At 35.2% G+C, this 12,629-nt stretch overlaps 1 protein-coding gene across 4 annotated transcripts in view; it reads right to left on the bottom strand.

Annotated features, from left to right (window-relative positions):
• Positions 1-12,629, bottom strand: part of RTTN (rotatin) — a 142,457-nt gene that overhangs the window by 54,112 nt on the left and 75,716 nt on the right. For all 4 annotated transcript variants that reach the window (XM_045790253.2, XM_087869736.1, XM_045790255.2 and 1 more), the window contains 2 exons: positions 12,001-12,159; positions 10,474-10,545 (listed from right to left, as the gene is read on the bottom strand). In XM_045790253.2, the coding sequence (XP_045646209.2) occupies positions 10,474-10,545; positions 12,001-12,159 (231 nt within the window). The remainder of the gene's footprint in view (positions 1-10,473; positions 10,546-12,000; positions 12,160-12,629) is intronic.

The raw sequence follows: 12,629 nt of genomic DNA, 5'->3' as shown, positions 1-12,629 counted from the left end.
ATAATGTGATCCAGCAATTACGTTCCGAATTATTTTTTGCACCTATCAATATGCCAGATGAAAATGAAAAGACTCATTACTATCCAGGATAAAACTTGTTTGCCACATTACTTCTCACTCAATTAATCCTGCCAAGTGTAACACGCAAGCACGCATGCCCACACATATGCTCTCCAACAGGAGGCTGAGAAGAATCTGCCATTATACAATTTTAATCTCGTTGAACTTTTTTCCAAACAATGTTTTGCACTGCCACTCACTACTTTTCCTGGAATATCCAGTGGCAAAAATCAAGCAGTCAGGATACTCTTAAAGTTTGCGAATAATCCTGTCACTAGCTTATAATTATGTTTTTGGAAAATGATAATAAAGTTATGATTTTTAAAACACACCATAAGAGAGAGAAAAATAAAAGACAGAAAACAGAAATCTAAGTGCTGCCAGGAAAGGTATGGTCAAAGCATACTCAAAGTTTATCATTAACTGTGAGATTTATGTATGGGTCCCTTTTCTCATGTCTGCTCATCACCAAGGAAAGACGGATGTTAAAACTTACTATCCAGGAATATAAAATGATTCACAAGTTAAAGTATAATTAAAACAGTAAGATTATTTCCATTAACCTTTCTTTTTCAGGATATTATCATTACAATCAAACCTCTTACTTCGTTATTAAACACCTTTTATGGTCATGAATTTGTTATTGTTGTATTCTAATAAGCCTACCTAATACTGTGAGCTTATGCTTCTTCAATAGAGCAATTTACAGATTTAATTAAGAAATAAAAGACTATTTAATGAGCAACCAGCACATGATGGTCCCCGCCTAACTTTAAGTTTTGAGGTCTAGAAGAAGCCAGGTAAAACAGAGAAAAGTACAAGAACAGGGTCACACAGCTGTTCGTTAACCATGGTATATGTTTCAGGCAATGCGGCCCTTTCAGGCACTACCTTATTTATCTGGAATGAAATAATTCATCCAAAACCACAGAGCCAATCCTAACATCCACAGCTTCAAACTCTTCTATCTTGTAAGCAACTTATAACATTCTAAATGTACAAAGCATGTCAAATATACAAGAGATTCATAATAGTTGCTTAACATCACAAATTAAAGCCCTCACTATAATAATTCAGAGAAGGAATTAACAACCAAGATGAGAATTATAAATAATTCAGCTAAGTTTACTGGCTTAGCTCCAACTACTTAACAAACTTCAATAAACCAATAAAATAAAATGATTAAACAAAGTAGAACAAATACTACCTTTCTAAATATATTTCATAATGATGCCCAGAACAATTTCTAATTTTATTAGATTATATAAAATTTTTATTTTGCAAAATCATACCTATATAATTACTTCCTAGATGAGTTATACCACGTGTAAAATTCATAAAGGTTTAACAAAAATAGGTGAAAGAATGTAAGCTATATAAATCTCAAAAACAAGCTCTTCAAGAGCTCTCATTAAATCTACTGGTTCTTTATTCTGTAAAGGTCTGCTGAGGCTGGTGGTTATACCAACTGCTAGAAGGAAAGGTATTACAAACTCACTGTCTTCTAAAATCCACCTTTTTGGGGTGCCTGGGTGGCTTAGTTGGTTAAGTGTCTGACTCTAGATTTTTGCTAAGGTCACAATCTCAGGGTTGTAAGACAGAGCCCCACACTGGACTCCACGCTCAGGGGAGAGTATGCTTGTCCCTCTCCCTTCTGCTCCTCCCACCACTAATAAATAAAATCTTTTTAAGAATAATAAATAAATAAATAAATAAAATCCAGTTATAAGTACTTCCAAAGTAAATGAGAAATTATACATAAGAGATATAGAACTGTATGGGGCGCCTGGGTGGCACAGCGGTTAAGCATCTGCCTTCGGCTCAGGGCGTGATCCTGGCATTCTGGGATCGAGCCCCACATCAGGCTCTTCCGCTATGAGCCTGCTTCTTCCTCTCCCACTCCCCCTGCTTGTGTTTCCTCTCTCGCTGGCTGTCTCTATCTCTGTTGAATGAATAAATAAAATAAAATCTTTAAAAAAAAAAAAAAGAGATATAGAACTGTAATATTTTCTAAGTATATATAATTATCATAGTGATAAAGAATCATTAACATAATCACATTTACCCTTCAATTAGTATACAAATAGTCCTTGACTTACAACAGTTCAACCTACAATTTTTCAACTTTATAATGGAGCAAAGTAATACGTGTTCAGTAAAAACCACATTTCAAACTTGGAATTTTGATCTCTTCCTCGGCTGGTGATATGCAATAACATATTCTCATGATGCTGGGCCACAGTAGCCAGCCGCAGCTTTCAGTAAGCCCGTGATCACAGGGCAAATAACTGATACAACCATTCTGTTTTTCACTTTCATTACCATATTCAATGAACTACAGGAGATATTCAATACTTTATTATAAAAGAGGCTTTGTGTTAGATGATTTTGCTCACCTGCAGGCTAACGTAAGTGTTCTGAGCACATTTAAGGTAGGCAGGGCTAATCTGTGATATTCGACAGGTATATTAAATGCGTCTTCAACTTACAATATTTTTAATTTAACAGTGAGTTTACTGGGACATAACCCCATTGTAAGTCAAGGAAGAGCTATATTCATTTTTTCTCTAGTCTTTATGAATATAAAAGAAATTTAGAAAATAATGATAAAAAATAAGTCATAATAAGAGATGTAAATTTAAAATTCCATCTACAAAGGTTTCAGAACCTGTTTTTTGGGAGGGTGCCTGGCTGGCTCAGTTGGAAGAGTATATTAACTCTTGATCTCGGGGTTGTGAGTTAGAGCCCCATGTTGGGTGTAGAGATTACTTAAATAAAAGCTTAAAAAAAAATGAGCACCTGGGTGGCTCAGTGAGTTAAGTGTTGGACTCTTGGTTTTGGCTCAAGTCATGATCTCAGGGTGGTAGGATTGAGCCCGGTGTCAGCCTCCACACTGAGCACAGAGTCTCTTTAAGGTTCTTTCCTCACCCATAGCCTGCGCGTTCTCTTTCATAAATAAATAAATAAATAAATAAATAAATAAATAAATACAACCTTAAAAAAAAAAAAAAGAACCTGTTTTTTTTCTTTGCCTATAAATCACAGTGAAAATTATTTCAGCCTACCAAGATTGAAGAAGTTAAATTAATTCTGATAGGAACAAAAGGACTAATACCCAGAAAATAAAGACTAAGAGATAAAAATATAAAAGATAAGGTGATAAAAAGAAAATCAATTCAAGAGACTTAATATGGGACTCATATGATATGCGGAAAAACAGAACAAAGAAAAAAGAAAAGTCATTTTTAAAATAAATAAATATGAGGTGTGCATGGGTGGCTCAGTCAGTTAAGCACATGACTCTTGATTTCTTCTCAGGTCATGATCTCAGGGTCCTGGGATTGAGCCCCAAGTCAGGCTCCATGCTCAGCAGGGAGTCCACTTGAGGATTCTTTTTCTCCCTCTCCGTCTGCCCCTCCCTGCGCTTGTATGCAAGCATGCACACTTTCTCTCTCTTATCACTAAAATACATAAATCTTTAAAAAATAAAATAAATTAAATAAATATGAAAAAATGTGTCAGAGCCAAAAGATATAGAACATCTATGTCTTCAAATTAAGGAGTTTAATGAGTGTCAAGCAAGAGCAATGAAAAAAGATACATAACCATAAAATTCTAGGACATCAAAGACAAAGAGAGGATGATAAATGAAAAGGTTGGCCATAAAGAGGTAAAAAAGCCAGATGGGCATCCAACTTCTCATCAGCAGTATGGGATGTCAGAAGACAATGGAGCAAAATTCTTATGAGGAATGATTTCAACCTATCTGGTAACTACCCAAGCTACTGAGGTACAATTTATATACATTTTCAAATATGCAAGAACTCATTAAGTTTATTGCTCATGCACTTGCTTTTAGGTAGGAGTATGATTATTTTGAAGATGATTTCTAGGAAAAAGGATCTTAACTGAAAAGAAAAGATGGCTAAGAGTTTAGAAAAACATTAGAAATGATATAGACTCACAATTCAAAAAAAAAAAAAACACAATTAGATAGACAGAAACTCCATAGGAAAAAAATCACCCAAACCATTTTTTTAATTATATACACACACACACTCATGTATGTATATATACTATATATATACATATCAGAAAATTTTTCTCCTGAGTGCCAGAGAAATCACAACCCTGGAAGCAGAGATACAGAAGTATAACTACAGCCCAGTAAGTGGCTCTTTAGTAAATTCCTGGTTTTCAATTTCTAGAATCAACTTACAGATAAATCAAGGCTGCAGAAGAGAATGTAAACGCCATGAACATTCACAAAGTGAAAGATAAAACTGACAAAGATTAGCAGAAGTGAAAGGGTCGTACCATCTTAACTACAACTTCCTCACCTTCTAAATGGCAGGGATAGAGATATCCACAGGTAACAAGATCAGAAACAGCAGGTGGAGAAACTAAGTTTGGTAATAAACTAAATTGGCAGGACATTATTTAAATGAGCTAACTCCTGTGTATCAACACAGTAAAGGAATAAATATTATTGCTAACTACTATTTAGAGATATGAAGGTAACTACCTGAAGAATTAAAATCAGTAGGAGGTAAAGCTGTCTCCGTGAATGAAGAGAGGCAGTAAATTTCATTATAAGCTCTAATCGTTGTTTTAACTGTATATATTTATTACTTCTAAAAAGTTCTTCTAAAAATTCATTCAAAATATTTTTAAGTTCTCAAAGAAGACCAAATCTGGAATATGTACATATTACACCATTATTTTTTTTATTCGATTTATTTTACCTAAGCATTAAGCCTGAATCTACATTCTCTATGTGCCAAAGCTTCCTAGCGGCAATGGCATGTTAGCAACAGAGCTTGACTCAGGGCAGTAGAGCCAAGCTCAGCATATGCACAAAAGATGGTCTGACTCAGGCTTTCCACAGATGACTAATGGTACAAGGTCCAGAACAATGAAGCTTTTCGTCCATACACAAGGCCTCGCTCCACAGATCCATCAGTAATTGATGGAGCTGTCTTCTGGCATAGCGGGGAAATCAGCATGGTCTAATTGCTCTATCTCAAGATGTCTATATCCTTACCAGACTTGCCCTCAGGTGAGTGCTGGGGCTGCCAGATCATCTGCAAAACTGCCAGGGAGAGCTGAGAAGGACAGGATGCAAAGAAAGAAAACTCTTCAAATCACTGGGTACCATAATAAGTAAGTTTGCAAAGAAAACAGCAAATTAATTATATCATAAAACACGCTAATTATAATCTAATCTAATCATGAGAACAGATAAACCTAATTAAAGAATATTATAAAAGCTAAATAGCCTGTACTCTTCAAAAAATGCTAAGGTCATAAATGTTAAAGATTCAGGAACTATTTTAGATGAAAGAAGCGAAATAGCTATGACAACTATCTGTAACATGTACTTCTGATCCTAGATCTTGACTGGGATGGTGTTATTTTTTTCTTTCCTATGAAGGACAATAGTGTGATAACTGGAAAAATTTGAAGAATTACCTAATTTTGATAATTATTATGATGATTTTATATGAGAATGTCCTCATTTTTAGGAAATTCACATTTAAGTGTTTAGGGGGAAAAGAAGCATTATGCCTGCAACTCTCAACAGTTCAGAGAAAAGATACTAGCAGACAGAGCTAAGGCAAACTTGGTATAATTGTAACATTTGGGGAATCTAGGTAAAAGGTATATAAAAATTGTGCTGTTTCTGCAACTTTTACATAAGATTAATTTTTTTCAAAATAAAGTTTAAAAAAATAAAATATATATAGAAAATTCAAAGTCCCGGGGCGCCTGGGTGGCACAGCGGTTAAGCGTCTGCCTTCAGCTCAGGGCGTGATCCCGGCATTATGGGATCGAGCCCCACATCAGGCTCTTCCGCTATGAGCCTGCTTCTTCCTCTCCCACTCCCCCTGCTTGTGTTCCCTCTCTCGCTGGCTGTCTCTGTCTCTCTCGAATAAATAAATAAGATGTTAAAAAAAAAAAAAAAGAAGACCAGACTTTAAAAAAAAAAAAAAAGGAAAGAAAATTCAAAGTCCTATCTATCACAAAGGAACTATAAGCTCAATAAACAAGTGTCCTTATACCACAAACTGACAAATCACTACATTAAAGCACATGAAATTACCTTTACATTTAAATGTGTGATAATATCTTCAAGTGGAAAGAACAGCTTTAATATTATAAAAATTATGCATAAACTACCATGATTCTACATAAAATATTATATCAATGATCCCTGAGTACGTGTTTGTCTTCTCCCACAGGCCATAAGCCCCAGAGAATTAAATCTAATTACATGTGAATCCCCAAATATAGGTACTCCACAAATGTTTACAGAAATGAACTTAAACTATACAGATTAACCCTATCTAACCAATAAATTTGTTATAATCAACTCTGAAATTCCATTCTGGTTATTAACGTTGCAGGGATATGGATTTGTGACAATAGTTCTGAACCTAAACACAGCAACAGAACCTCCCACACGCAAGAATACTAAATCCAAGTCAAACTGTAGAGAACCGGTTTACAAGACACTGGAGAGCTGGGAGCATGACAGTTAGAGCCCCATGGACAATGATTCTGTTTTTTCTGCCTGAGAAGGCTGTAGCCTTGAAGGGAAGACCAGTATTTATAGAAATCACTCTTAAAAAACAGAGCCTGGAGGGGTGCCTGCGTGGCTCATTTGGTTGAGCAGCCAGCTCTTGATTTCGGTCATGATCACAGGATCCTGGGATAGAGCCTGGTGTCCGGCTCTGTGCTCAGTGGGGAGTCAGCTTGAGGATTCTCTCTCTTTCTTCCTGTCCCTCTGCCCCTCCCCCTACACATGTGTGCATATGCTCACTCTCTCTCTCTCTCAAATAAATAAATCTTTAAAAAAACAAAAGATAGTGCTTTGAATAGAAACCATCTGTGGCACACCAGGACTGATGCACCAAAAACTGGGTTCTCATTGCAGCAGGAGCCAGGGTATCAAGGCCCTAATGAAGGTGTTGGGTGCTGCATGAAACTGCACTGAAGTCAGGCTCCTTCTCTTCTCCTGCTCCTGGTGACTGCCCACATAAACTACACTTCTATATCCACGCAACAATAAGTGGGAAATCATGCTACAAAACTTAAGACCTGATTTTTAACTTTATTTACTTAGCAATATCATTATGCACTAGCAAAGACTAATGAAGCACTATCATGTCTGCGGTGGGGGCTGAGAGAAACATTTAAAAGATATATGAAAAATATGGTCACATACATTCTACACAGAAAGATTAATTAAATTAAATGGTAAGAAGTAGGATAAGGCAGGGGCGCCTGAGTGGCTTAGTCAGTTAAGTGTCTGCTGATGGCTCAGGTCATGATCTCAGGGTCCTGGGATCGAGTCCCACATCAGGCTCTCTGCTTGGCATGGAGTCTGCTTCTCCCTCTCACTCTCCCTCTGTGCTTTCCCTCTCTATCTCTCTCACTCTCTCTTTCTCAAATAAATAAATAAAATCTTTAAAAAAGAAAAGAAAGAAGGCAAGGCAATAATGTTAACATATGAAAAAGAACCTAAATTATTGATATAGATATTAAATGCTGTCTTTCTGATTAAAGGAAGTTAAAATGGATTATATGGTTTACTGAGAGTTTTTTTTCAATAAATACTTTTTAAATTTAAAATGTTTTAATTGATTTATCCCTCACCTTGTTCCAGAAAAGATTTGAGGCCTATTACAAGGAAATGTGAATTATAACATGATAGTAAAAGTATAGCAGGGATGAAAGAAAGAAAAAGAAAGGTATGAAAATATCAAAACCAGGAATAAAGCCAAAAAGCATATATACCAGATAAGCCTCTTTTGATAGGAAGGCTCTAAACTTTCTAGCACTCAGCAATAAAAGGAAAACCAACCAGTTTCGTAATTTATATATGCAAATTATTACCTCTCAGAAGTACAATTCCAGATAGTGACATGAAATAGGAATTTACTCTGGGTGTGTAGGGAAAGAATTTGGAAAGGAGCAGTAATCACAAGAAGAACACTGCAGAATGGCCAGTGGAGCAACAGTACAGAGAGAATCAACTTAGACTTCAGGCACCAAAACAAAGTGCAAGCAGTAAAAGCAATTCTCTTTGTAAAACATAATTAGTGAAATATCTACCTCAACCAAAATAACATATTTACAATGCTTCTAGATACTGGTGCTACCTCCTGCTCTATCCTCAAAATACTGTGAAACATATGTAAAGAAAAGTGAATGAAACATTTTTTTGAATAAGATTATTATTCATCATTCTATCAAAGTTTAAGTTTTAGAATACTGGATTTGTAGCAACTTCTTTCTAGATGTAATAAAATGGCAAAGGTCACAACCTCTTGGAGATTATAAAATTCCATCAAAGTATTTGAAGACTATTTTTCTCCCTTCTTGGAACAGCTGTTTTCACTTTGGGATTTCAAGTACCAGTAAACTTTAAAAAAAGTGGGGGACAAATATGAGGCTACCAACTCTTCATAGTGTTAAATAAGGAAACTTAAAAACCAAAAATGTGACCAAAAAAAACAGATCAAAAAAAGAGGAGGAAAATCTGAATTTATCAAAAACACAAAAAACAATTAAGCTTATTTTTCTAATTTTGCTTAAAACTAGCAAAAGTTTCATCATCAAATACTATTTTGAATTAGAATAGCTCTCAAAATTTTTGATTCTGGCCATAATAAGCAAGGCAAAAGACTCCAAAAGCTCATTTAAAGCAGTATTTTCGGGTCATCTGGGTGGCTTAGTCACTTAAGCCTCTGCCTTCAGCTCAGGTTATGACCCCAGGGTCCTAGTATCGAGCCCTGCATAGGACTCTCTGCTCAGCAGGGAGCCTGTTTCTCCCTCTCCCTCTGCCTGCCACTCACTCTGCCTACTTGTGATCCCTCCCCCTCTCTCTGCCAAATAAATAAAATCTTGGAAAAAAAAAAAAAAGCATTATTTTCAACTTTTTAGTAGAAAATTAATTCTGTGATAAAGAAGTGGAGAATAAAACCAAAAGCTGCAGTAAGCATGTCACTAGCAACAAAAAGGAACTGTACACTATTTAACTTGCAAGAGAAAACCATGAACATCTATGCATTATTCTATAACAAAATGTCCCAAGAGCTTTAACAGAACCCAGAAGTATTACTCTTGCTTTTATATTTATTTCAAGAATAAAAAATTCATTGGTATTACATTACCAACCATATAAAACTTAAGTGTCACTAGTTTAACAATAAGACTAGAGATTATTTGTATTTGAGCCAAAAACAACACATTTTAAAATCTAGTTATTGGATAACAACCACCAAAACTACTACACCATTAACAAAATTTTAATCCTGTGTATTCCTTCTAGTTTTGTCTCCTATGGTTTTATTACAATGCAGACTACGAGGAACCAACCATTATGAAAAGACAGTGTGAAACAAATTAGAGGACCAAGTAGAAAAATGGCCTAGGATTTTCCATAACTAGCACCGTTCAGTTGGGTGTGTCAGGTGTGGAAAACTGAGCCTTCCAAGGGTTAAACGAAATGTGGGCCTTGACCTGGATCCATGCTTCATGTCACTCACTGTCTGAAAAGCTGCCCTCACTGCAGGCTCAAGTGGATTTAGCAATTCCTCCAAAGATACATTCTAATGAAAAATTTAAAAGAAACCTTGGATTTGTCTAGGATCCTGGAGAGTGAAATGCAACAGTATGATTAATAAACACATACAGAGAAAGAGCATATCTTATCTCCCCAGTGACGGCACTTTTCTGTTCTCCAAATCATCTAAAAAGCAGTAGGCTATACAAAAGTTAGATACTACTAGACTTGATTTTCAGAACAAAAAATTAATCCAGTAAAAACCAAAGAAAGATAAATTATGACTTTAACGGCACTAACCCAGAAAAGGAAAAAAAAAAGTTAACATTAATGCATTCTTAGCCAATAACAGATTTATGTATTATTATTAAATTAGAGAGGCAGTATAATGATTGGGTAAGACAGATTAGCTAGACTCACAGCAAAGGTGTGATTTAAGCCAAACTAAACCTTCTGTGCTTCCTTAATCCACAAAATGAAAATAATTAGTGATTCAGAACTGAAACAGTTATATGAGTTAAATATTAAGTTAAATATTGTTAAGCTCCTAGAAGAATGCATAATGAACACAGTATTAGCTATTACTATTTCTGTACATAGTAAACACCATGTTAGCTATTATTTCTGCTCGAAATTATCTTTACCATTACAGAGAAAAATTTGTGAATCTCATCATGTATAAGAGAATTTCTACATTCTCTTTTAAGAGATATTGTTGCCATAGTTTCATAGGTAATGAGATAGATAGATAGATAGATAGATAGATAGATAGATATGCCAAAACTTTATCATCAATTAACCTCAAATATCTACTAGCTTGATAACTATTTAAAGTCACCCACCTGCCAAGTATAATCCTTTATAATTACTGAAGGCATTGGAATTACAAGAAGATTCTGAAGAATAAACGCAGCCTAAAAAAAAAAAAAGAAAAGAAAGAAAATGTCAATACTGCCACCTTGTTGTCATCTCTGAAATAACCAATATATTGAAATTTAATAATAAAAAAGATATCACTGGGCAACTGCATATGCTGAGACATCATTATGAGAACTGCTGAGCTCATTGCTTGTTACATCATGACCTAAGAGTGGATGAAATTATTTCATCAGGAAATAGACTTTTTCCTATTTCAGAATTTTACTTTTCCAAAAAATGATCTATAAAATATAAACTATAAAATGTTCTGGTAGCAGTTAAGAAATACACTTTCGGGACGCCTGGGTGGCTCAGTCGTTTAGCGTCTGCCTTCAACTCAGGGCATGAACCTGGCATTCTGGGATTCAGCCCCACATCAGGCTCCTCCACTGGGAGCCTGCTTCTTCCTCTCCCACTCCCCCTGCTTGTGTTCCCTCTCTTGCTGGCTGTCTCTCTCTCTGTCGAATGAATAAATAAAATCTTAAAAAAAAAAAAAAAAGAAAGAAAGAAATACACTTTCATGTTTCTCTTATTCCACACATACATGCAGCCCCTTCTCTCTCTCCCCCTCTTTCTCCCTCTCATATAAGTTCCTCTCTATAAAAAAGTTCTAACTAGAAATACAAACCACAAATGTCGAACTTTACCTTCTATATCCTGAATATGGTCAAATTAAATAATCTTAGTAGTATGAACACCAATCAACTATATAGTGAGATGACAATATGAGGGTGAATAACAAGGGTAATGAGGGATCCAAGAGAGTGAAATTTTCAACCATCTTAATCGTAAATCAGCAGATGTCTTGAAAGTTGGTAAGTCAAGAGGAAGCTACAAGTTTAAGCATTACTATTAAAAAACAAATAACAAGAAAACTACGGCATTTGGATTTTGGAACTATGAACTGGCAAATGGTGGGCCCTGGAGCTGCTGTTTCCTCTATAAGCCTCTAATCACTATTTCATTACTGTTTTTAAAAATATTTGCATCAATCATCATTTCAGTAAAAGCAGCAATGAAAGAAAACCACAAATGATTAAGAAAGAATTAAAATAGGGTTTAATTTTCCTCTTAGGTCATATGATAACTACTACAGAGTATTGGGACATCCATCCCAAATAAAGCTTTATAGATAGTACTCATATACACTGAGGTAACAGAAAAGTAATTTTTTTCTGTGACCTACTTTTCAATGTGTAATAATATAGAAGAGTTTGTATAAAATATAGCAAATTCAGCTTTGATCTTATCAAAATAAAGGACTCTAGTATTTACTGTGAATTAGTATCTTTTTAATTCTCTGATAGCATTTTATGGGGTGTTTTTGCAGGCAGAAAAGATCATGGTGGGTGATCAGTCCACAGTGCTAAACAGAGAGTATGGTTTATAAAGACCATCACAACGAATTTCTAGGGTTGAAAGGGGAGGAGGTGCTAAACAGACAGGCATACCTCCCGGCGCACCATACTACATTCCGACTGGTCCAGAAGAATGTTCACCACCGTTCCCCAGAGCCCACCAGAAATGTTTTGACAACTGTTTGCCAATGCCATACAGCCAGTTTCAAGGGTGGTCAGTGCTGATCCTAATCCCAGAGAAGTGAACCTCACCTGTTCAGATTAAAGAAAAGTTGTAAAATCAAAGAATCCAATTCCCGAATATGAATTCTTAATTTTTCTGGTACATAAGATATCATACTTTTATGACACTGACGATCCTAAATTATAAAAGGCACTTACAGAAAATAGTGCCCTATAAACTTATGAATGAATAAAAATCCTATTGCACAATTCAAACAAGCAAATGTCACAGAAAAATCAAAACCAGGTATAAATAGGAATAAAAATTACAGCTCACAAACCTCTTTCTAGGGAAAGCAGTGGGTGCTTGCATATCTTTTATGAACATGTTTATTCCTCATTTTAAAGAGGTTATCTATTATTTTATTCTACCATCCTTAAGTTGTGTTTCTTACACATGACTTAACTTTTTTGAAACTTCTTTTCAAAAAGAAATAACTATCTTTTTATAAAGCATTTAGTATTTTCTCCAAAATTACTGTAAAAGAAAAATGTTTCAA

Source organism: Ursus americanus, chromosome 19 (genome assembly GCF_024610735.1).
Source record: "Ursus americanus isolate L20-20 chromosome 19, mUrsAme1.1.p, whole genome shotgun sequence".
Classification (NCBI taxonomy): Eukaryota; Metazoa; Chordata; class Mammalia; order Carnivora; family Ursidae; genus Ursus; species Ursus americanus.
Note: the sequence above shows the minus strand (reverse complement) of the source record. Positions and strands in the feature narration are given on the sequence as shown.